General features: G+C 51.8%; 1 protein-coding gene across 1 annotated transcript; it reads left to right on the top strand.

Moving 5' to 3' along the window:
• The first annotated feature begins 1,873 nt into the window (after nucleotides 1–1,873).
• Nucleotides 1,874–25,374, top strand: LIMD1 (LIM domain containing 1). Its single transcript, XM_084509459.1, has 8 exons — nucleotides 1,874–3,161; nucleotides 8,735–8,836; nucleotides 16,867–16,934; nucleotides 18,173–18,235; nucleotides 19,640–19,770; nucleotides 20,893–20,944; nucleotides 21,640–21,708; nucleotides 22,631–25,374. Exons 1-8 carry the CDS (start codon nucleotides 2,018–2,020, stop codon nucleotides 22,766–22,768), a joined length of 1,767 nt encoding a protein of 588 aa, XP_084365585.1. The 5' UTR covers nucleotides 1,874–2,017; the 3' UTR covers nucleotides 22,769–25,374.
• The last annotated feature ends 157 nt before the right edge of the window (nucleotides 25,375–25,531 follow it).

The following is a 25,531-nucleotide window of genomic DNA, read 5'->3' as shown; positions in this document are numbered from 1 at the left end:
ATAACCTCCTACACACATCCGGAGGGTGGCACAGGGAGGGGGACACGCTGTGGTTTTCACGAAGATGTCCGGTTGCAGACCAAACCCTCCGGACCTGCTGGGGCTCGTGCAGAATGGGGCCCAGCCTCGGGGCAGCCAGGCCGTCCAAAAGCAAATTGCAGTGTGTTCAGCCCGGCCTTGGGATCCTCTTTTCCTCAGCCTCCCTGTGGCAGAGCAAGGCTTAAAAAGGATGGGTAGTTCGGATCGTTTGACAGATAGGATTGTTTCCCCTATGCACTCCCATACTATCCATCACTTAACAGCTCAACAGGCGACAAAGGTCTCCTTCTAGGTGTTGTTTTGCTTCTTACAGCTTGGCGTAGCACATCCCCAGCCTGAGGCCACCGCCCGCCTCACCCCTGGGCCAGCCTTCCCCAGAAATCATAAAAACGATGAGCTAACGGCACCCAGGCCCGCTCCCACGAGTCTGAAGTTTATCAGCTTATCAGCCCGGGCCGGAGCACGAGGCTGGGAGTGAGCCTTGGTCACGTTTGGAGCGAGTGCCGGGAGGCAGGCGCCTCTCCTGGGGTGACGCAGGTTGCGGACGTGTCCGGCTGCACCCCGCTGCAGTGGGCAGTGTCGGGCCCGGCAAGCTGCCCCAATCGATCAGCAGAGCTTTTGTGAGGGAACTGTTAAAAAAAAAAAAGGAGGGGATCCTTTGGTTTCTGACACGTTTGGGAGTCGCGATTATGAAAGGCAGCGAGCGTGTGTGTTCCTTAACATCTGAGTCCTGGGGGAGTGTTAAAAGTCTGAGCACACGTGCCCAGGCCTGCAGGAGCGACCGTATCAGAGCACTCACTGGGAGGCACCGCAGCCCCGCAAACCCCATCACAGCCCCCAGAGCCCCAAAGCAGGCAGGGGGCAGGTTTTGATAGGGTTAGCTTTGTTTTTGCGAGGGTTTCTGCCAGGGGTGGGCCAGGATGGGCCTGTACTTCAGTGCAGCAGCCAGGGCGGCTCAACCGGTGCGCGCATTCCTGCAGCTCTGGCCCCAGGAATGCAAACTATTTCCCTGGCAGCCCAGGGCTCTGCTTTATCGCTGCTGGAGGCAGCCAAGTGCTCCGGGGGATGCGGTGTGGTGCCCTCCTTGCCTCATCCACACAACGTTGGCCTCCGGGGCCAGCTCGTCCCTCTCTAAAAAGACACATTTTTGTAGTGTGAGAGTTTCACAGTGGTGTGGTTTGCCTCTGTGGGCACGCCACCTGCACTGGGCTGTGTGCAGGCATTTGGTGCTTGAAGTTTTATCGGTGCTTGTGACTTTCGTGAGGTCTTTGCACAAACACACTGCTGCCTGCCTGGTGTAGCCACCCACTCCCTGCACCGCCCTCGGCGTGTGTTTGTCACCGCTCCCCTGTTAAAATTGCTCGGATGCCTTTGTGAGCCACGTGAACCCTCAGCTCCGCTACCAGGAGATGGGGACGAGGAGGCTCAGGGGGATCTCAGCAGTTTCTAAACACTTGAAGGGAGGTGCAGAGGACGGAGCCAGGCTCTTGTGCGCGGTGCCCTGCGCCAGGACAAGAGGCAGCGGGCACAGGAGGTGAGGGACGGGGCTCTCCCTCCTCACAGCCCCCAACCTTCCTCCCCTCCTCCTCCTCCTCCTCCTCCTCCCGCCGCCGGCAGCGCCCCCCTCGGTCCCGCTGCGGGCTGCAGCTCCTCGGGGCCGCCCCCCGGCTCCGCCCCGGCCCCCGCCTCCGTCCCCGCCGCCTGGGACGGGCCGGCAGCGGCGGGAGGGACCGGCAGGGACCGGCAGGGACCGGGAGGCAGCGGGGGCACAGCCCCGGCCCCGCCGCCACACGCAGCCCCCGGCCCCCAGCCCCCGGCTCCCCCGGCCCCGCCGTGCTGCGGTGCCTCCCCCCCCCCCCGGCGGCAGCTCCGCGGGCAGAGGGGGGAAAAAAAAAGACAAAAAAAAAAAAAAAAGAAGAAAAAAAAAGAAAAGAAAGGGAAGAAAAAATAAACCACCAAACTTCTTCTGCCGGGCAAGATGGACAAGTACGACGACCTGGGCCTGGAGGCCAGCAAGTTCATCGAGGACCTCAACATGTACGAGGCCTCCAAGGACGGGCTCTTTCGGGTGGACAGAGCGGCCGGCAACAACCCCGAGTTCGAGGAGACCCGCCGGGTCTTCGCCACCAAGATGGCCAAGATCCACCTCCAGCAGCAGCAGCAGCAGCAGCAGCAGGAGGAGATGCTGCTGGCAGCCGCCTCGCTCAACGGCGGGGCCGGCTCGGGCACCCCGCAGCCACGGCCCGGCATGCCGGCACCCCGCGCTGCCCAGCCGGGGGGCGGCGGCGGTGCCAAGCCGCCCTTGGCCTCCGCCACCGGCCCCCAGCCCCAAATGGTGGCCGAGGGGCCCGGCTGCAGCCGGCCGGGCTCCTGCAGGGCTTTCCCCGCACCCTCTGCGGGGGACAGCGGCGCCCCGGCGGGGCGGCGGGGCTGGGAAGCGGAGCCCCGCGGAGACCCCCAGGAGAACGGGGGCGAGGGCCGGCGGGGCGGCTGGGGCCGGGAGCCGAAGCCGGCCGGGCAGAGGTCCTCGTCCTTCTCGCACGTGCGCAGCGCCCCGGCACCCTCGGCTGGGCGTGAGGATGGAGTCCCGGTGGCCGTGCCCCAGCACCGCTCCTCCTCGTTTTCGGCTCCCCTGGCTCAGCCCGCTGCGGGGTTTTCAGCCCTCGCCGAGCCCTGCGGTCCAAGGGCCAGTGCGGATGGGCCAGCTGCGGACGGCGGCCAGCTGTGGTACCAGGGTGGCCAGCGGGCTTTTCCAGCCAGCTCCACTCCCGGCGTGGACTACCAGCAAGCTGGCGCCCACCCTGGCCCCGCCGGCCACTTCGTAGCCCACGGCCACAACCACCGGGCCAACGGCGGCCCCGAGCTGGGCTCCTCGCACCCGGCAGCGGCGCATGGGCCATTGACTTCTGACGCACCGAAGCCGCCGTTCAAGGAGAGCATGGGCGGCCTCCATCCCGACGGCGGGCACCAGGAGGGCTCCGGCGCGGCCAAGGTCAAGCTGCCCTGCCAGACCCTCCTTCCGCAGCAGGAGCCGGGGCCGTCCGCGGCGGAGCTGAAGCTGGAGGCGCTCACCCAGCGCCTGGAGCAGGAGATGGACGCGCGGCCCAAGGCCGACTACTTCGGTAAGTGCCGCTGCGGAAGGATGTCACCCGTGGGTCGGTGTCGCCGCGCTTCCTCGGCGGGTGTCCTTGCGGTGTTCACGCCTTCGGGGTTGTGTTTCACAGGTACTGCTTGCGGGTTGTACTTTTTCTGTTGTTGCCATTCTTTTTTTATGTAGTCGTTACTTATCACAGGTACTGGAAGCTCTTCTTCCTACGCTGCTTGTTTCTTAACCCTTAAATTTTAAGCACAGGTAGGGTCGCAGCTTTGGGGAGGACAGTGCTGGGCATGAACTGCAGCAGTGCCTTGTGGTGCGTCCATCCCAGGAGGTGCTTTTCTCCACAACACTCACGATTCTCCAACTGGATGGAAAGGTAGTCTCCTGAAGAGTGGGACAGCATCACACCTACGTGATCTGCAGGACTGGAGAAGGCAGCTGAGCCCAAAGGAGGCTCTTTGCTCGGTGGTGCTCGCCCCAAAAGATCCCCAGGTGTGGCTGCACAGAGAGGCTGCGGTGGCCCTGGGATGTGCGACCTGCGAGGGAGCTGCAGCCGGAGTGGGATTTGCAGGAGCTGGCTGTGCGCGCCTGTGGGATCTCATGGAGAGAAGGTGCTTGGGGCTGGGAAGGTCGGTGACTTCCCGAAGTCACCAGGATTTCCCATGCCCCCAGGTGTCAGCCTTTGTCAGCTCTCCAACCAATTCATTGGATCACAGGTATTTTGGAAAAGCAGGCGACTTGCAGACCGAGATGTCGGGTCCACAGGTAGTGCAGCCCATCACCAGAGGTGCTTTGCAATGGGAAGAGACCGCTTACACCCAGGGATATCAGCACGAGCATAGAAACGTACCACCAAACCGATGTAATACCACAATACAGCAAAAAGGAGAAGAACAGCATTTCCTTTCTCCCTGCTGCTCTTTGTGATTTAACAGCAGAGGAGCGAGTCCAGCCCTTTGTCTCTAGGAACAGGAGACCTGGTGTTGCTTGTGCTGGAGCCACTGAAAGCGCTGCTGCTCATGTAACGAGTAACAGGAGCAGCTCTAGTTTGTGTTTCCCTCACCACTTTCGGTCCACGGACACAAAAGCAGAAGCAGGAACAGATTAGAGGCTCCAGCCCGGTGCAGAGGAACCGAGTGCGGCTCGGGCAGCGAGCAGGGTGGCTCGGCGGAGCTCTGCGCGTGCAGGAGCCGCGGTACGCGTGGGCTTGGCGCCAAGCTTCGTGGACATAGCTGAAGGGACCGCAAAGTGTTTAGTTGCAAATTGCATAATAAAATGTGTTTCTTGGCATCGAGTGCTGGTCCTCGCCTGCAGAGGGCTTTGCTGCGATTGTTTGTCTTAGTATTCGAGATCGAGCGTGCTGCTTGGCTGAGCTCGGGACCCTACCTCAGGAGTGCTGAGCGCTGCTGGAGAGGAGCCGATCGAGAGCTTGGGCTGGGAGAGAAACCCTGTGGGAGACAGGGTGCAAAAATGGGGAGGTTTGCTGGTTGCCAGCAAAGCAGCTGGGTTGCACCTACTGCACAACCTGCGTGGAAAGGAGGTGAGAAAGCAGGCGGGTGTAATTGGAGGCTGGATTTATTTTTACATTTGTGTGGCGAAATAGGTGGTAGCGCCAGGGGAAGGCTTTTATCTCGCAGGAAACTTGTAGTGAGGGAGGGAGTAGTACCGCTGGCAACACGGCAGGTCCTGCTGGTGACCCCGCTGAGGCCTGGGGAGGGGAAGGAGCGCAGCTGCCTGCTTCGCAGCAAGGTGTTTGGATGTGTTCCTGGCGCATGGTGCGTGAAAGAGGAGAAAGGCAGGAGCGGGAGGGTGAGAAATGAGAAGATGAGAGCCTGGCAGAGGAAGAAGTAGAGCTTTGTGGAGCCTCTCTTGTTTCAGCAAACCCTGGGGTTCAGAGCAGTTCCACGGTCTGCAGGCACGGAGGGATGCTTGTGGAGGTGCAAGGTGCAGCCCCGTGGTTTTACCAGGGCTTATCTCCTAAAGCTAGATGGAGATCTCGATCTGACAGACCATCTACAGTTACCAAGAGCGTTTCTAAGCAATGCTCACAAACGGCTTTCTGACTCGAAATATCTGTGAGGTGTTAAGATCCAACTTCCTTCCTTCCGCCGCGCTGATGTGCTGCAGGTATTTTCGGAGGGCCCAGGCATCTCATTCTGCAGAATACCGGGACGCTGCCCAGCAGAACGGCAGAGAAGACCTGATGAAGCCAGCTGGTTTCTTTTCCCCTCTGCAGAAGCAAAGCTGTCACCCAGTCTTTGAAACCCTGTGGAGACCTGGACCCCCAGCGAGTATGGATGGGTATAATCAGCCCAAAGGCCTCTGGCACTCTTTCGAAGTCTTACGCGTGGTGAAATTTGCATTTTATCACTGCAGGAAGCACAAGTCATTGAACTCTGAGGCAGTCCACACCTGCAGGCTTCACCGAATGCTGCTGACAGCAGTGCCCCGGCATGTGTCACAGGCCACAAGGATAACTTCAGTGCTGCGGAGAGGAGAGTTTCAGGTTAAAACGAGCCTTTTCCCAAGGTTTGATTTACAGCAGCATTGTTCCTCCCTGCCTGCTGCTGGGAGAACAGCACGACCCACGGCTGCGGTGAAGAGGAGGAGGAGGAGGCAGGAGGAGGGGAGTCGTGGTGGAGCAAGGAAGGCTGGAAGGATCTCAGCGCATGGATTGGTGTGTGTGCAGGTCACCGAGCTCATCTCGCAGCGAGGAACCGAGCAAGTGAGTGTCTGCCTGGGATGCCCCTCTTCAGAGGGGTGAGTGCACAGGACTCCAGATCTCCTTGAAGTCAGTGTCTGGGACAGGTGATAGCAACAGACCAAGGTGTGTGGGGAGGCCACGTCCCCGTCACACTGAACGTGGAACTGACTGGGTGAGGTGAGCCACAGGGAGCTGGCATCGGGGGTAAACGCAGCAGAACCGAGAGCATCGTGATGGATGTGGCACGGTGGACTCCTTTTCAGTGGATGGTCTCTGAAAAGTGCGTGTGTGCCTCAAGGAATTGGTACTTACAGAACAAATTGGGGGGTGGGAAACACTGAAAGGCTTTGTGAGCGCCCTCCTCCCTGTTGGAGCGTGAGGTGGGAGCAAGGTGAGAGAGAAGCTGGTTTGGAGCCCAAGGGCAGCCGGGCGCGTTTCGGGATTAGCTGCGTGCATGCCTGGGCAGACAGGAAAGATGACACCGGAGGTGTTTACATGCGGGCTTGGAGGCTTCTCCCAAATGCAAGCGGGCGTCCTTCAGCACGAATCCAGCCTCCTGGGAGCAGGGGTGGAGAGCTTGCCAAACCGGGGGGAATTTAACTGCGAAAGTAAACACACAGCTGCCTCTGATGGAGAAGAATCCGACTGGCGAGGGAAAGGTGTAAGCGAAAGGAGTGGGATGGACTTGCTCTTCTGAGCCATTCCTGGATGTGATGAGCTGACCTGGGGCTGATGCACCAGGACGTTCATTCTCCTGTCGCTCCCAGTGACACAGCACACCGTCGCATTTGGCCTTCCGGACTTCACCAGCATTTCTAGGAAACCTGACCAGGAACACGTGTAGGAAAGCTTGGCTATCCTGGACGCTGCTGAGAAGAGGGGGATAAAACCAACCCCGCGGCATTCCCGGTGCGTAGACCGACGACGCCTGGCACAAGGAAATAAATCACAGCCACCCGCAATGGGAAATGCTGCCATTCAATTCACCATTCCTTGCTGGGAGTTTTTAGCAAGTTCAGGATGCAATAACAACGCTCCTGGCCTGCTGGGCCTGCCGGGTTGGCAGCTGATTGTGGGTGGTAGCGATGCCACCCAGCATGGGGACGCGGGGACACAGCCCCCCCCGGCCCGTCCGCGGTCCCCGCTGCGCCCCAAGGCTCCCCCGTCGCCTGAAGCCGCGTGACGCGGCGGGGAACAGACGTTTCTTTGTTGCCCCGGGGCCGAGCTGCCCGAGCAGCAGAAATTGGACTGCAGTCAGCAGCTCGCATCCCTCGCCCTTCCCGGCTCCGGCTGCCATTCTGCCGGGGCGCTCGAGTGTGAATTCACCGGCGCTGTGGGCCCGCAGTTCCTCATGCTTGGCGTCTTCTGGCTGCAGGAAAGAAAAAAAAAAACACGATGCCCTAATAACGCCGAACGAGGCCTGATGGTGTTTGTAGGCAAAAATTGCCCTATGCCAAGAAAACCACACAGAGCTGCTGCGATCGGTCGGAGCAGGGCAGGGGTGTGCCATGACCTGCCGTGCTCCTCCAAGCTGGAGCTGGAGGAACGGGGCCGTCCCGGCAGCAGGGAGCGAGCTGTGGCGGCAGAAAGAAACCAAGGGGGACAAAGTACTAAGAATCGCCTCTTTTCCCCCAAAGGATGTTGCTAAAATTACAGCAGAGCATTGTACTTGCAAGATGCCAAGGCTGGCTGCTGTGATTCCAGTCACTATCTGGGTGTAATCGGCTTTTAGGAAGTAGCAGGTACAAGTGGATGTGTAACAAACTCCACGCAGCCTTGCCACGGTGCCGTGATTCAGCTGTCAGCCTTGCCGTGGGACATCTATAAATATTTATAGTGTGGCTGGTTATTACACAGCGGGGCAATTAATTTAACGTGATGTATTTTTCGCCGGCGGCATCACCGCCTTGTTTTACAGCCCCTTCCATCCCTTGCCTTTATCTCCCCCTGTCAGGGGGGGATTTGGGGAGCTAGCCCTTCGCTTTTGTGCTGGGCGACTGCACGTTTGGGACAGAGCACGAGCATGTGTAAAGCCAAATTTTTCTTATTTCGTCTCTTTATTTTTATTTTTTGGTAATGCCGGTGTGGTTCAGCTCATCTTTCATTCCCCATCCCGTTCGTTTTCTCAAAATGCTGGTTTCGATAAATCACTGAGATAAATCTGCGTGGCCCTAGAAGAACCAGCCAGTTTGACAGACGTGGTGCCCACGTGTGTGTGTTGGGGGCCTGCAGCCAAGCCGGGCTTTCAGCTCAGGTCCCATTTGGCCAAAGCCGAGCAACTCCTCACCCCCTGCAGCCTCCCTGGGGGTTTTGTTGCTGTGTGCTCGGGCTGTGGGCACAGCAGGGCTGGGAGCAGCTCGAGTGCCAGCGCTGCGGTGCACAAAGCCCATCTGGGAGCAGCAGCTGCCTCCTCTTCAGCAAACGTGAGTGATTGCAGAGGCTTCTGGAGCGTTTTGATCCCTGCACATGCGAGCTGGTGGCCGCAGCTCTCTGCTACAGGCCGAGATGGCTAACCAAAGCGGGGCTGCCAGTGCCGTGCTGCCAGCACGGGGAGTCACTTTCCAGCGCTTTCCTGCCTGCCTTGGTTCCCTGCCCAGCTCTGACCGGCCCTTTCCAATGACTCCGGAGCTTGCGGTACCCCGAAAGCAGGGAGGCTCTGCTAACCACAGCGTGACTAAGGATCTCCAGCAGGATGAGGTCCCGGAGGGGGAGTCCCACCCTCGGGGCCGCTGCGGAGCAGAGCGAGGGCTTTGTGCCTGCTCTGCAGTTTGCTTGTTGCAGAAGGCCTTGGCCCTGCAGCCTGGATGATCACAGCGGCCACCATTAGCAGCATTCCCCGGGGTACGGGCGCCCAAACCCTGCTTCTGACCTCTCTTGCCCTCCGTCTCTTGCAGGAACCTGCGTGAAGTGCAGCAAAGGGGTGTACGGAGCAAACCAGGCTTGCCAGGCCATGGGCAACCTCTACCACGATGGCTGCTTCACCTGCGGGGCCTGCAGTAAGTAACCCCGCGCCCGCTCGAGCTCTGCCCTCTGACAAATTCCTCTGCCTCGACGTTTTTCTGGTTCAAGGGGAAAAAAAAAAAAAACAAAAAAACAAAGGAGGATGCGGTCGTTCACTTGTCTGCCAGCTGGAGGCTGCCGCAGCTGTGTGTCTTTGTGGTGCTGCTGCCTGTTTGTTTGTGAAGAGCTTCTCACAAGGCACGTAGAAAAGATCCTGGGGATTGGGCCTGCCTTCTGCTTTCTGCTGGGGGCAGGTTGTTTTGTGAGGCCGTGGTTTTTCTGTTTTGTTATGCCTAGCCCCGGAGCTGGTAGCGTATTTTTAGGGATGCGGCTACATCTGCGGCGGCAGCAAAAATAATACTAATCCATCTGCGTGCATCGCTTTGGTTTTCCAAGAGGGACTTTTACAGTTTTTGTTTTGTTTTGTTTTGTTTTGTTCGTGGTGCATTTAGAATTGTAAACTCATCAGGGCTGTAAAGGCTAGTGTTTTATCTGGAGCTGTAAAGTGGGAATAAATACAGCACGATGCGTGAGCTTTTTAATAGCAGCTGAACCTTGAGCTCTGCTGGTTCCCCAGCTGCCCGGCACCTCACCTGGGTTTGCAGCGGAGCACTGGCTGAAGGCAGGAAAACTGAAAAGAAAGAGGGGTGTTTGCACAGGATGGCAGCTTCCTAAAGGCTCAGAAGCCTGCAGCTTGCTCTTTTGTCCTCTCTTCTAATTGGAAATCTTCTCCTGCAGAGAGGATCCCTGGCTGCAGCTGGGCTTTGCTTCAGGGACCTTTCTCCCTCCCCATCCAGGCAGCCTCCGAACTGCCCTTCCCTGCAGTGCTCCCGTTAAAAATAATCCAGCAGCAGGTTCAAGCTGTCTTAAATTTCTAAAATTACAGCTGTGCAACTGGTGCTTCGGAAATACACTGCAGAAAACACAGTACAGCCCCGCGAGAGAAAAAGCCTGCGTGTGACCAGTGGTCAGAGGGAGCCCTTTTACACGTCCTTTCAGGCAGCAGTGGTTGTCCGCCGCGGGGGCTGGACGGGAATATTTTTCTCATGTGAACGTTGTGGAACAAAAAACCTTCTTCATTAATGTCCGAAACCCAGAGAGAAGCACACTTGAGAAATCCACTGATTGTCAGTCCCCAGGTTGCTCACCAGACGCGCGCTGTGCCTTCAGGGATGTGTTCGCTTCTTTCCTTCCCAGCCCAGCCCCCGGCAGGCAAACAATAACAGAAAGGCCCATAGTATGCAGATCAAGGAAATGACTTCTCCCCTTCCCTCCCTGCTCCCGGGCGATTTGCTGGTAAAAGAGAAGAGGAAATGTACTTCAAATGCTGCACGGTTCTGCGAGCGCTGTTCTCCTCTTTCCGGCCTCAGCGCTCGCTGCCGCCCGCCGGTGCTCAGTCCCCGTGTTCACTTGTTGCTTGGGCGGCTGCACTCGCTGGCTAGCATCTCCTGCGAGTCTTCCCAGCGACATCTGAGTGGAGAGAAAGGCTCTGTGCTGCCCGCAGTAAATGCTGTTGATGTGTTTCAGCCGTGGCACCGGCCCGCTTCCCCTCCCAGTAACCTCTCAGCAGGTGACTCTCAGTGGGTGAGGCTGGCTTAACACACTGCCCCAGGGGCATTTCTGCAAAAATGGGGGCACACAGCTCCGTGAGCATCACCTAGAGCATAACGTGACCCTTTTTCTCAAGCTGAGGTGATTTCCACTGTGGACAAAGCGCCTGCGGGTCTGTCCCCAGCACGCGCCCCTTTGCAGGCGTCCTGTGGTCCGCACCACGCTACCGCCGGGGTAAATGTGTTGGGATTTGTTTTAACTGCCAGAAAAATACATGTTTGTCTGGACAGCATCGCCTGTCTAGCTGCAAAGCACGTCTCGAGCAGCGTGTGTGGAAACTCTGCTTTCTATCTGAAAAGTAAGTGGGGAGGCTGTGCTTTTTTAAGGTCGAGCGAAGTTCATCTTGGACAGCATCCAGAGCACACTGTCTTTGAGAAGTCAAGGTTGCTCGTGATTTCAGCCCTAAAATCCGTGCTCTGGTAGAACGCTGAATATCTCCCCCCCAATAAATAGCACAAAATTACCTATTAAGGTAAAGCATATTGTCCTCCAGATATTTATATCCGCTGTCTTGCTGTTTTCATTTTAGTAAGGATTTCTAATTTTGTTCGTGCTTGGATTCGTGTCCAAATGGTGCGCTGGGTTCCCAGATACAGAAAGCTGAGAGGGTCTGAAGGGCTTTGGGGTTGCTGGTACCTCATGGTGCCGAATTCCCTGCACCCCCTGTGTCCCGACAGCCTGTGTTCAGAGAGAAATGGTTGGGGAGAGCAATTGGTGGAGCAGAGCTGTGCATTCGTTACAGGGTTCAGTTGTCGGGAAAAAAATGTTCTGTATTATCTGAGCCACTGGCATGTAATGCAGAAAATTTGGCTTAGAGGTCAAAACAACAGATTTGGAGCGATTGCTTTGGCATAAATGTCTCGTTTATCTTGTTGTTTGTTACAGGGCAGACACACAAACAGGGGAGCTTTCTGGAGAGGGGAGAGAGGGAGGAAAAAATGCGGGCTCTCTTTGCTACTCCAGTAATAAATAATTGCTGCCTTGCACAAAGGCCATGAAAGTAGGCTCAAAAAAAGTCCTCGAAAGTCCTCCAGCTGTTTGCTGCGAGCTTCAGGTGTCTGCTCGCAGCTTGTTTTTTTTCTCTGCTTGTTAGACAAACCTTTTTTTCTTATCAAATGGTCGGTTACACATTAACCACTCACGTCTCTGTGTAATCACTAGCCTACGCCTCCTTAGGACGCCAAAACCCAGAGGTATTTCCAGCTGTTGACATCTGTTATTTAACCAGTGTGGGCCAGTATCTGGCCTTACAAATGATACATATTTAATTAGATAGCATCCTTTAACCTGTTGTTTTAGCATTTCCCTCTAGGACTCGGGCAGGCTTATCCCTGCCTGGAAAACAGACCTCTAGCCCTGCTGCCAGCATGCTCGAGAGCACATGGGTCTTGTGCTCGCGCCGCTTGGTCCTCGGGGGAAACCTGAAAGCTAAAAAAGTGCAAGGGAAGTGTCAGAGATGACTACGAAGGAAATCAGTAGGCGAGGACGGAAGTCAGGAAGAAAGAACTGATTGCAAGGTGGTGTGACAGCAACCTGCAGCAGCGGGACCCACGCGAGGCCCAGATTGTGACCCCTGGGTACAAAGAGGTGGAAATCTGGCACGTTGGCCAGCTTACAGGAGGCGACCTTTGACATGTCTCCATGACTTTTTTTTTTAATCTCAGATTAATGCTGATGTCTGTGTAAGGGTAACAGGCGGCTGTCCCAGTGGCAGAGTCTGAAATAGCACGAGCTGGCTGCTCTCTGGCTGGCTGCTACCCTGTGGGGATCTTTTTAAAAATCTATTTCACAATGTAGTTGTGTGTAAAGGTATCAAGGGTCATTTACTAAACGAGGTAGCTAAGGTATCGGGCAGTTTAACTGCGAGCGTAGCCCTCTGCTTGAGCTAATTAGTCATGCTGGAGCGATTATAACACACAACTACTTAGAGCTATGCTGCTCTTGGTGCCTTTGGGCTCATTACCTTGTGTAAGCATGCCCTGTACCGGTGTATAATTCCTGGAACAACCAGGCCACGGTTTTTATTGGGACCAGTAAATAATGCCACAAGCAAGTGCAGCCTAACCCCAGGCAGACAGCCTTGTCTAGGGGGTTCCCCCTCAGCACGTGCATACATACTCTTCTCTTCTTGTTTCACTGATGAGAAACATCAGGGCAGCTTCCATGGTAGGGCAACGCTTCTCTCCTGTTCCTCTCCTGGCCTGGTCACAGGGCAATACCCCTTTCAGGTCTGAGCTGAAGGGTTTTGGCATGGTGCAGGCGTCCTCAGTTGATATCCCTGCTGAAGAGGTACACGTCCAGCTCACACCTGGTAGAAGCAGTCAGGGCTTTATGAGCAAGCCTGGTGGTTTGTCTCAGGTGCAGGTGTTTTGATGGCTGCGGGTCTGAAATTGTAAGGACAAAATGAGGAAGAAGAGCTGAATCCTTTAATGGACTATATTCCTAATCTTTCTGGCGCTTTTGTTTTCAAAGTGATTTTCAAAATACTGCTTTTTTGTTAAGAAGAGGCATAAGATTAATTGTGCTGTGAAGATGTAGATGCAGTTGAACAAGGTGCTGGATACCTCATCCAGGCTCCCTTTTCCCGTGGAAGGTTGGACCTAATGACCTTTCGAGGTCCCTTCCAGCCCAGGCTGCTCTATGATTTTAAGAGGTCCCGGCTGCATCTCACAGGGGACGCTGCTCAGGAGGCAGAGGCTGCCCCAGCTCCCTCTTCCTCGCCGTGTTGGAGCATTTTGGTGATGATGGGGCAGGAGGACAGCTCTGAGCACCGCCTGGTTTGGTGCATTTTGGTGAGCACAGCCGCTGTTCCCAGGGCAGACAGCGACCGATACTGGGGCAGGGAGTCTGAGATGATAACACTGCTTGTCCCAGGGTGAGTGTACTGGCCTGGGAGCTGCTGGGTTTGCCACCAGCAGTGAAGAGGTGTTGCTCAGTTACACGGCTTGCTGTGGTTTTGCAGAGTTTCCCTTTGAAGAGCCATTTCTGCCTCCACCTGCGGTTGCTTTGCCGTTGGTGGCGGCTAACCTGCTGCTGCATGTGCCAGCACATGCTTTTGGCTTTCGGTCCTCAGATTTCTTTTCTCTGAGTTTTGTTTTTACTATCTCAAGTGTTTTCTGATAGCATGGAGGGTGTTTTGCAATTTTACAGTCCAGCTGATGTAGCCGAGAGACTGGTGGTAGCAGGGCTGCTGTCTCAGTGCAGTTTCTTCTGAGAGAGATCACGTCCTGCCCGCAGTTTCACCAAGCCTTTGATCTGAACTGGGTTATCTGCCTGTTGATCTCAGCTGAGCAGACCTCATCTGGAGTATGTACAGGCCTGAGTAACCCTTTCTCACAGCCCCAGTTTCAGAGTGGACAGGAAATACTGATGTTTGTGTCAGATTCGTTGCTACATCTGACTCTGATGGTGGCCGACAGAAATGTCCAGAAATTAATGAGAGCTCTCTGGTGCTCTGCCTGGTTTGCCACACACGGCAGGACGCCAGCCTGTGTGTCAGCAAAGTCACTACGCACAGAAGGCCCCAAAAAAAGCACGTGCCAGCTGGGGACCCGTGGATCTTGTGCTTGGTGGGCAGCAAGGACTCCTGTGCTGGGTCTCTACATGTGCCCACATGTACCTCATAGCTGTGGCACCGTGAGGGGGGCTGATTTTTGTAATGACGGAGGCTCGGGGCAGTGTGAAAAGGACCCCGGGAGCCAGTCTGGAGGGATTTCTGCCCAGTCCTGTGCTGATACCACAGGGATCTCCCAGATAAGAGAAGCAAGGTCCTTGGTGCCTCCCCACCGAGCCCTGGGATCTGGACATGGCCTTGTACCCTTGTGCTTGTGATCAGCTGCTAAGCAAATAGAGTTCATTTTAGCATGAAGGCACCAGTGACTAAGCTTGAAATATTCTGAAACTGGTGTTTAAATGACCGTGAGGCCATCCTGACAACCCCACGGCGGGGAGGACCGGGCAGACGATGAGCACAACGTAAAAACGCGCGGCCCAAACTTCCTGTCAGGGGAGGGGGCGTGAAATCGTGTAGCGATGAGTGAAGACAAAAGGATTGAAATGCCAGAGAATCATAACCATCTGATTTTTTTTCAGATGAGCTAGATTGAGGGTGAAGTGAAAGCGAAATGCAGTCGGGAGCTGGCAATTCAAGACATGTATTAGAGCAGCTGATCGTGAAAGCGGCAGGCCATGCATTAACACTCCTGTGTTTACCGAAGGACGTTGTCTCTGCAGTCACTGTGATGCATATTTGAAGCGATGCATATTTAAACAAAGTAATCATCAATCTGTGGTTCTGTAGAAGCCGCTTAAGTTCCTGATACTTCCTCTCAGTGAAGTGACACAGCCTGTGCTGGAGCGCGGCCTGCGCCAAGCCCTGCAGGCCCACGGTCAGGAGTGTCCCTGGTGAGAGGGACATTTTTCGTGTCAGGCACTGTCCCATGCACGTTCGTGTTGCCAGAGGAGCCTGGGGACATTGGACATTGCTATGCAATGCTCACTTTTTTGGCAAATTTCCTTTTTTTTGGCAAATTTCCTTTCAGCTTTCTGCCAGGGGCTTAAAGAAAAGACAGTTGTGGAGAGGAGAGGAGCTAAAAATAAGTCAAAATGTTCACCTGGTCCCTAAAGAAACTAATTATATCATCCTTCCCTTCTCTCCTCAAAGTGCTCTTGGTGTTAGCACCTCTTCTTCATGGGCCTACATAAAACCAACAGCCAAATATAAAGCATTTTTTAAAGAAGTTCATTTCTTTGCTGGATTAGCGTACAGCAGGAGCCGGCACACCGGCTGTGGTGGCGTCCCTGAAGGTCTGTTGCCATCAGTCTGCACCTGCTAATGTCACGGGGTTAAAAATATACCGGGTGCAGAAAGCCCGGTAAAGGCTTTTTTGTCACCGTGGAGGAATGGCAAGGTGGCAGCGATCCCAGCTTCACCCCCTCTGCTGGGACGGGCACCGCTCCTGCACCAGGCAGAGCTGTTGTCCAAAGCAATGTCCATGTTGTGTGGCTCCCTGCATGTTTTTTCCTCACTGCTGCCAGTTTGGCTTTAAGGAGACGTTGCATACAGGTAGAAAGCACCTGGGAAAATCAGCAGAGCCCACGCTACCACGTGCTTTAAAACCAAAGTGAAGCATTTCTCTTTCTCTTTTCTAAACCGAGCACTGTGGTTTAGCGGGGCTGCGTTTCAGACATCTCTCACCTCTGGGTAACACAGTGGTCTCCTGCAGAGATTAGTAGGAAATGATGAGTGTGCCGGAGAGGCATGTTTAGGGCCCCTGTGGCATCCAGTGGGCGCCCCGCTGGGCTCAGTGGAAAGCTTTTGGGCTGCGCTGGAGCCTCCCATGTCCCTCGTAGCACTGCGAGTTGTTTCCCAGCCTGAGAGTGCCCTCTGGCGTAGCCAGCAAACAGCAAAGAGTTTAGTTTGCTGAAGTGGCTTCACTTGGCATCCTCCTCTTCTTAATCCCTTGCAGACAGCGTGATTATTTATCAAAGGCTGCCAAACAGGGGTGTGCCAGAAAGCACCGAGAGGTGAGCTCCAGACCTGGTGTTTTCTACATTTATAACCAACCATCCGATGATGGTATTTTTAATGATTTTTGACACGTGCAGCATATCAAGTGGGACCTGTCTGGGCCCCAGTGGCTTGGCTCCTTCTGCAGGTGCCTGGCAAGTCCCTGTCACCAGCCCTGCACCAGGTCCTGCCTCTGGGCATGTGCCTGGGGACCCTTGGACAATCAGAACAAGTGGAGCTGCTCCAGCGTTGGTCTGCGTGTCAAACCCCTGCCCCAACAGGGGAAGGGGGCTGCAGAGAGGCAGAAGCAGCGTTTTACAAAGAAGCAAAGCCTAGCCTTTTTTCTCCAGGTCCCCCTTTAGGAGAGCAGCAGCGTGAGCAGCGTTGCCATAGTTATGTGGAACCGAATGCAGACTGAATGCGAGGCATAAACACTAAAGCTGTAGTAAATACAAATCCTGCCCATATGTGGAGTCCTTTCTTGGAAAACATCATCATGTCTCCATTAGGATATTTGGTTTAAAAAAAAAATGCTTTATTTTATGTACGTTTGAACGTTCAGACTTTAGTTGGCAGCTGCAGTAATGAACTAGTAGAGAGGGGAGAGAAGCGTGTTCATGTTGTGAACCTCCCTCCTCCTGCCTGGAGCTCAGGGCTGCTGTTGGGATCCAGTGATCAGGGCTTGCCAGTGGCTGCCAGTGAAGGGAAAAGTGGGGTCAGTGGGGCTGGAGGCCAGCAGGACCTGTGTTGGAGGCAGATGCTCTTCTCCAGCTCATGGCTGCCCTGCTCTGATGCCTTCACTGCCAATCATTTCCCTGTTACCGCTGTTCAGCACATGGTTTTTGCTCATGTTTTTTACCTGCTCTCTGCTGACTTTTCTCCCTGTGTTATTTTTTTTTTCCTTAGGTCGAAAGCTGAGAGGAAAAGCCTTTTATTTTGTCAATGGGAAGGTGTTCTGCGAAGAAGATTTCCTGGTAAGCACACAGCTGACCCTTGTGCTCCCACAGAGCTGTCGCATCTCAGCCTCCGTGGGAGATGCGCAGCCTTTCTCCCTGGCAGCTTTGCCTGCATTTCACACAGCTCTAGTGGCCACAGTTTCAGGGTTCAGAGCCCACAGTGATGTCTACTTCAAGGTGTGCTTCTGTTGCCATTCCTGGAGATAAGAGATAGATGAATGGCTACAGAAGAATGAACGAATGAGGGAATTTCCTTTTCCAGTGAACTGTTTTTCTTGGGCATCTTATGGTTATCTTTGCCCTCTGTGAGTTTTGTCTGAGTGTATCTGAGCGTGAAGCAACTCCACGGTCCTCTCCTTCACTGGTAAAGATAAGCACCACGACCCTGATGCTACAGAAAATGCAAAAAGCTATAAGCCCCCCAAGCCCTCATAGATTAAGCCTTCACTGCGACTTGAAAAAGTCATATTTGCCTACTTACTGGAGAAGATTAATGATTTCTATCAAAGAGAAACAGATTAGTCTTCTTTGCGCTCACCAGGATATTTTACATAGGCTGAAAATGGAAAAAATGGTTAAATGCATCTGAAGTGTTCCATGTTTCCACCATTTAGACAGGACTGAAACCTTAGGTAGATGACGTGTTGTGCCTGAGGTGTGTGTTCTGTGCATGACAGTCAGTTCCTTGCCATTAGATCATAGCAAGGGCAGCAAAAAAAAAAAAAATGTTCAGAGCAAAACATGATTGTAAGCAAGGGCTGGGACAACACCACTGACCTCAGACAATCTTCAGTAGTTGTAGAACAGTGTAAACAAAGGTAGAATTTGGCAGCTGTTGTGATATGAATATGTGGTAAATACAGGTAAGTTCCTGGATTGTAGACTCACGTGGTCAAATAAGGAAGTAAGCCTTATGAATAAGTGCCTTATTTGCATTTATGGTATTTACTTATATACTAAATTAACCTTAAATTTAGGACTTGAAAGTTACAGGAACTTATACTTCTTGTAAACACTGTAGAATATTGTCTGTAGAATATTCTCCATGACCCCATCCACAGTTTCAAATACTAAAAAAACAAAACAAAAAGCAAGCAAACAAACAAAAAACAAACAGTGGAGGGTTTAGTTGGTGTAAGGAGTGCAAAAAGTGGCCAAGCAAATAATGCCAAAAGCTTCATAGCGCCAAATCATGCTGTTGCTTATGCTCTACTAGCCTTGTGAAATGTTAAGCCAATTCTTTTTTGTCCTTGCAGTATTCTGGTTTCCAGCAGTCAGCTGACAGGTGTTTCATTTGTGGCCATTTGATAATGGACATGGTAAGTGATAATTGCTTTAGGAAAAAAAAATCCCACAGCGTCTTAGAAGAATGCATCAAAAGCAAAACATTTTCATATCTGGTACTGTTGTTATCATCTGCTGGTCTGCCTAGTGTGAGATTGGTAGCAGAAAGAAAATCCACTAAGCCTTTTGTTGTTGTTTTTTTTTTTTTGCAAGGATATGAAGCTTGCACCCTGCTGTGTGTGATACAGAGACTTTGCTCATCCTGTTTTCAGTGCAAGTTGAAAAGTGGAGCCTTCAGCTCTTTCATCCCTTTTTGGGCTTCCCTGGACAGTGTTTGTGTAATCCTGAGCAAAAGGGCAGTGGCTCTGCAGTGTTCCCTTGCTGTGGGGCGCCAAGCCTGTTTTTCCTAGAGTCAAGCTGTGGGTTCCCATGTACCGTGAGGATGAAGCTGCTGCCTTGTCGCAGCTTCGTGTGTGTGCTGGAAGGCACAGGGCTGACATTATTGGGGAGTCGGTTTGACCCAGAGTGTGTGAACCAATTCAGATCCATCCAGGTCCTTGAAAAGTGTTCAGTAGATGTGTGGACACCCTGATGAAGCAGGAATTTCTTCTTAGCTTCTGACACGTTACCATCCGTTCAGGATTTGCACAGAGGGGATGACATCTCAAGGGGTCAGCTGGCTTTCAACCAGCACCAGGCACTATTTGGTTGTGGGTGATTTGGAGGGGGGAAAAGCTCATGATCACAGTGCCAGCAGTGTAAAACTACGGCTGTGGGAAAGAAATGAGGGCTTTCTAGGTGATTAGTTCACAGCACTCCTCCCAAGGTTTTCTAATGCTTGTTGTTAATTATCTTTGCTTGCCCACTTACACTGAAAAGCATTAAAATTGGAAAAGTTGTTTTATATAAAGGTGAATTTCAGCTGTTGAGTTCAACACAGTTTCCATAATGTATGTTAAGTAGAAGGCCAGACTAGTAAGTACAAAGCTCCTAGAAATCTAAAGTGTTATTAGAACCTAGCAGTAGTAATTGTTTCAGCCCCTCACTGATAATGTAAAGAAATACTGCCTTTTGTTGGCCTGGTATGTATTGCTTTGTGATTATGCTAAGTATTCTCCACCGTTTGACTTCAGAAATTATTTTCTTCCCTTGAAGTCCTGTCACTTTTATCCTTTGTGATGCTAAATATCTTGTCTGAGATTCCATAAATTATTTTCTTACCCATGCTAATAATTCAGCTCCCTGGAACCAGGCGATCTGTATTGATTCCAGCTGCCCTTTCTGTTCCTGTTAACTCATTTTTTAGAAGAGATGCCTGAAAAACGACACAGCCCTGCTGATGAGCACGCAGCACTGTCTGGTGCAAAGCTGTGAGTGTATTATTTTCACCTTTATTGCCTGTTCACACACTTTTTTTCTTGTCTCTTGGTTTATTGCAGATCCTGCAGGCTCTAGGGAAATCATATCATCCAGGTTGCTTCCGATGTGTGGTCTGCAATGAGTGTCTGGATGGTGTGCCATTTACCGTAGACACTGAAAACAAAATCTACTGTGTCAGAGATTACCACAAGTAAGGACAAAATATACAGCAGTTATAATCCCATCAACAAGCTTTTAATTTATTTTTTTCAGCTAATTAGGATTAGTAAAACAGATACAGGATTAGAAGCCAGGAGTTTGAGGGAGGGGGTAGACACTAGAAGTTCTTGATGTCTCTCTTCTTGCCCTGCCACCGAATTCCCGTGTAACTTTCAGGAAGTCACTTAACCTCTGGGCTTCAGGTGCCCTTTCTACAAAGCAGAGAGAGTGTTTAGTGGTCTCACAGGGTAAGTGTGAAATAGTGCTCACGAAGTGTTCAGTGATGAAAGGAATCAGTCTGCTCCGAAGGAAGGCTGAGAAATCAACGGGAGCTGCTTTTGTGTAGCTGCAGGGCTGAGTTTGGCTTTCAAAGAATGCTTCTAGACATCACCACTGAATGTGCAAAGGAAAACTTTTTATCTGGCTTTAAATTAAACAACTGGTAAGTCCACTTAAAAATCACTTGTCACTCAGACTCTAAAATAGAAGAGCTGCCCTCCTGGCTGGTAGTTACAATATTAGAGCAGCATACGTTTTGAGTGCCCGTTTGGCTATCCGCTGCTCCGTGCTCCTGTTTTCTGAGCAGACAGGCAGTAATTGTTGCTTGAGCAGTCCCTGGAATTGTTCTGTGTTGTGCTAAGATCAGAATCGCCTCCGTGTGTCACCATTGCTTTGAAATGACACACATTTCCCTGCAGTTTCATTTATTTATTGTACTACGTTGTGTTATAAGGCCTTGATGAACCTTGTCCCTTGTGTTGAACCGTCTCTTGGTGTTTTCTCTGAGCTTTCCTGCCCCAGTGCAAGGCAGACAGTTCTCTTAATTTGTTTTTCTCTGGCCAGTCCTGCTCAGTTTCTCCTCATTCTCCCTTTCAGATCTCTTAATAACAGTCAAGAAATTTACAGGGTATTTTTTTTTTTGGCCTGACTGAGCGCTGTGTGCCAAGCATTACGAATAATCAATCCTAAAATTAATTTATGATCTTGGGATATAAAACATTCCTGTGGATCAATTGCTTACGGCTGTAGCTTTGTGTCTTATCACCAAGAACAAGCAGGTCTCACTTTTTATGTTGATGTATGACTTGCCTTCAATTTCTTGTTTCTTTTGCAGAGTTTTAGCTCCAAAGTGTGCAGCGTGTGGACTTCCCATTCTGCCCTCTGAGGTGAGAGCTTTTTATTTCTTATCCCCTCTGGGGAGGGAGCGCTGTGTCTCGGGTCTTGCTCTTTTTCACAGTTGAGCCCATGTCAAAATGAGTGTTCCTGTGGATGGGGAGAGACAATTGCTTCCTCCAAAGCACAGCTTTTTGACCTAAGCTCATACACTGCCCTTGAAACGTGACCCTTCCTTTGCTTGATAACGCAGCTTATTCCCTCTGGGCCAGGCTGCTTTATTCATCTCCTGCCGAGATTATTCTGCCGTTAGTATCATGTGGGGATACCTCTCCTTCACATAAACACTGGTGGTGTTTGTTTGCTCACTTTTATGTGACCGCTCTGGGACTAACTCCTGTTAATATTTAAGGAGATGGGTCTCTTCAAAAAACAAGGTAAAGTTCTGAGGAATGTGATATACTGAAACTACCAAATCATCAGTGCGTGTTGTGGGGTAGCTCCGACTGGTAAACGGAGAGAATGCTACATCTGTGACGTTACATTTTAGAGGATATCTGCAGTGAACTGATGATGAAGCTTTGGTGTAAAAATAACTGTAGGTGGCAGGATTTATTTGTGGTTTCCAGCCAGCAGCCAAAGTGCATTTGTCCAACATTCATATTGTTGCAGGAACCAATCCACAGAGTGCACTTGTCTGATCCTCCTGTAATCCTCTGTAATTTCTCATTTGCTTGAATGCTTACAGGGGTCTGATGAAACCATTCGGGTTGTGTCCATGGACAAGGATTACCACGTGGAATGTTATCACTGTGAGGTAGGTCAGCAGCTTTCTAGGGGAATGGGTGCTTAATAGTGTTCATAATTATTATTTTTTAAATGGAAGCAGATCTCCTCCCTTCCAGTGACAGTATATGAGCAATTCAAACTTTGCTCTGTGTGATCCTTAATATCAATGGCTAAGAAATTTCCAGCTTGAGGACCAAAGTCCCAATGGCGATTTCATTCACTATCCGTAAAGTTATGGGCAAAAAACTAATTGTCACTTTTAAACTTTGCTGTTTATTTGTTAATGGAGGGAATGTGTTGAAGCAGTCAGGCTCTATTGCTGCTTTTCAGAAGCCTTGAGCGCCAGATCACGTTAGTGTATCTGATCCCCAAGTCAGATTGTTCAAAAACGCCGAGGTGATGACTGATCCTGTCTGGCGTATGTTACCTTCACTTACGAAAGAAAGGAATGTGTGGTCAGGGGTGAGGAGAGGATATGGCCGCCCAAAAAATCCCGAGAGATGTGAGCTGTTAAACATTCACACAGGGCTTTCCGGAGAGCCTTCGTCCTTACGTAATGTGAATTAAATGCATAGATGTCATCTGTCATCGTGCTTGTAATGCAGTGGAAAGAAACCCCGACTCTGCAGGTCAGTTGTGCATTAGTCTGACAGCAATTAATCTAATGCAAAGTGGTGAATCCTACCTGAGAGGAAACAGGAGCACGTTTAAAATTCGTGGGGGCTCAACTCACCGTGAGATAAAGCTTCTGCAGTAAAACTGCTTAGGACAGACTTGTAAAAGGCTGCCCAGATGCTTTCCTCTCATGAGAAATATTGAACTTATTAGGAAGGAGCTGCTGGCGAGGTGTCTTCTGTCAGAGTCACATCATCCTCCTGCAAGCCAGACCCCAGCTGACACTGGGACATTAACACACGCTCTAATTAAATGTGCATGACCTCTCTTTGCAGGACTGTGGGATGGAGCTGAACGACGAAGACGGGCATCGCTGTTACCCTCTAGATGAACATTTGCTCTGTCACTCCTGTCACCTGAAACACATAGAGAATGGCACAACCCCAGCAGCTGTGTACCAGCATCACTACTAGCCAGCGTGGCTGATATCTGGAAGCCCGGACGGACAGCTTGTTACGTGATCTCCCTCTCCCCACCCTCAGTTGGTTTCCTGTGCATGTTTTTCTGCAATCGGCAGTTTTCCTGTAAAAGGATATGAGAGATTTTTGCTGGATTCTCAGAGCCTGTATGCGTGTGAGTTCCAGCTGTATCAAACTATGTCAACTTGACCAAGAATGTGGCATGTTATCTAAGCTGACTGGTCTACTCTTACGTGCCTTTTTCTGCTATCTGGAGATTCCTTTTGGAAGGCTCTTCAGAGGAAGCACAACTTGCTGTCATGCCTATGAACTCAAATCGTGCCGTGCACAATTAAAAAGCCAGAAACTGGCTTGCCTGCCTGCAGGGAACGTTCCTGGGAAGTGTTTCCTGACAAGCACATTTCATCAGATTCCCTGAAGGACATCAAATTATCAATACCAGTTTTTAGACACTCTCTCTCTTAGTAATTCTTTAGGAAAAGAAAAGAACGGAGTCTGCACAAAATGGCACGCTCAGACCTTCCAGTGAATTCCCTGAACTCTGGTATCAAGTCTGGCTGTAAAAGCACCAACTCTCCAAGCACAACCCAGGCGTGCTGGCTAGCAGCTGGAGGTCGACATCCCATTTCGAACAGAACAAGAAGCTGGGAACAAGCTGGACCGAAATACCCCAGAGACTTTGGGCCTGGGCTGCTGCTTGCGTGTTGCTGCAATACACAGGGGGCAGGCTGCTGTGTCAGAGCCTGAGCAGCAGATGATATTTGGAAAGGTTGGGATGCTGGAAGTGTAGACACCAGGGAAATCCATCTTCATTCTTGCTTGTAGAGCTCACTGTGGAAAAAAGTTCTCCGTATACAAACATTTGCCTGAGGTTTTCACAGTTTGTCCCCACAGCTCAGCCCCAGCCTGGCCACTCCCTTCTGTGGTGTTTACCCAGCACAAAGCCATTTCATAATGGTGCTTATTTAGAGTTCTGGGAACAAACTCAAGATTGTTATGCAGGCTTTGTTACACAGGGATTTAGAGCCCAGCTCCACAACCTGTACTCAAATTCTTCCAGCCACTGGTATAAACAGATTTGCTCACATGAATAATACCAGCTTATCTGAGCAAGGGGCTGGAGAGTTGGGCCCTTGTTTTCTCTTCTGTCGAGCAGGCAGGAAGGCAGATTGTTTCTCTTTGTGAATCCCCTCGCTTCATAGTCAAAGCAGTCTGCTCCCCCGATGTGTGTTGCCTGTGTGACTGGTGTACCTGCAGTGCATGTTCTGTAGGTACGAGCGCTGAGCAGCCCCTCACGTCCAGGTACAGAGCTTTTGTTTAAGAAAAAGCTTTTAATTTAGAGTCTCAGATGCAGTTGGGAGCCTCAGCTGCCCTTGCCAACACATACTATGTAGAAAACTAGTTAAATCCTCTTGTGTGCATGCTAGAAATGTAAATTCATTTCTGATGGATAGAGGACTGGATCGCATTGGTGAAGGTCTCTTTAGTGAGCTTCAGTAAATTACATGAGCAGTGGCACTGAGACTCCAGAAATGAGCCCATCCTGAGAACCCGCAGTGGTTCGACCATACACCTTTTCCCGTAGCACAAATGTAGCTAGACGGATGCTTGAACTTCACACACTGCATCGTCAGACTGTGTCACGCGCTCGGCGGGAGCAGTACCTCTAATTCTCAGAGCAGTACCTCTGATTCTGAAAGCAGCCCTTCAGGCCAGAAGGACCAAATGCGTCAGCTCCCTACGGCCTTAAATTGGGGCTCCAGGTGCTGGGTAGCAAAGGGATGGGGGCTGGCACAAACCATTATAACCAGTGCTGTGTCGGGTGCAATAAAACACACGAGGGCAGGCTCCCCAGTGCCCCCATCCCAGCAGGCGACGTCCGTGGGTACGTATTGCTTGTCGCCTGCATCGCGGCTCGGCCCAGGAGTGGTCCAAGGACGTGACGGTGATCTTGGGACTGCCTGAAGGTGCTGGGATGGGAAGTAAGGCCAGCTGAACGTTCCTGGTGAATGATTCAGGTAGTCCTTGGCAGGCGGTTCCCCTCACTGAGCTCGATGTGCTGCACTGTCTCCGAGAGACCAGCGACTGCGTGGCTAATGCTTTTCGGTTTTGGAGCATCTGCTGATGCACATTTTCTGGCCTTCCTTTTGAGAAGATCTGAAAACACTAGCGGGACTGATTCTTTTGTCTGTAAGCAGCGGTTTAAACTGCTGTTTCACTCTTGCAGCCTACCCCATACCCCTAAAATTAGCGGGAAAGAAGGGGAGGGGGAGATAAGAACATTTTCCTTTGTGGAAAGCCTCAACCAGCCAGTTTGCTCCGAGCTATCTTGCAGGAGCCTCCTCTGAAGCAGTGGAAAGTTCGGCCTCTGCTTTCGCACAGTGTCTTGTTACTCCTGTCAGCCACCCTGTACTCCTCAGCACCGGGGAAATGAAAGCTGTCCTACTTTCAGTTTTGAGGTCCTGTATAAATTATTAAGTGTGAATGCTCTCCTTTTGTGTATTTACCAAGAGCTGGAAATGACAATGTGAAGTTGTTGAAAATCGAGTGTCTGAGTTGATGGTTTGGAAGCTAAAGCATATACCGCACTGCCTTGCTCACCTACGTGTTTTAATGTGTACCGCCTCGATCCTTGGGGATTTCAATTAATTTAAGCCCTGTGTTACTCCTGCCTCCTCTCTGAAGCTGTGGCTATCAGAGTTGATGTCGTGTCCCTCACTTGTCCCTGTCTCCTACCTGGAAACAGCTCCACGGGGG

Source organism: Aythya ferina (assembly GCF_964211825.1).
Source record: "Aythya ferina genome assembly, chromosome: 2".
NCBI classification, from domain to species: domain Eukaryota; kingdom Metazoa; phylum Chordata; class Aves; order Anseriformes; family Anatidae; genus Aythya; species Aythya ferina.
The sequence above is the reverse complement of the archived record's forward strand: the minus strand, read 5'-3'. Positions and strand labels throughout refer to the sequence as shown.

Coding starts and splice junctions, on each gene's coding strand:
- LIMD1 (XM_084509459.1), top strand. CDS start 2,018: ATGGACAAGTACGACGACCTGGGCCTGGAGGCCAGCAAGTTCATCGAG. Junction 16,935..18,172: donor TCTGCGAAGAAGATTTCCTG/GTAAGCACACAG, acceptor TTGTCCTTGCAG/TATTCTGGTTTCCAGCAGTC. Junction 21,709..22,630: donor TGGAATGTTATCACTGTGAG/GTAGGTCAGCAG, acceptor CTCTCTTTGCAG/GACTGTGGGATGGAGCTGAA.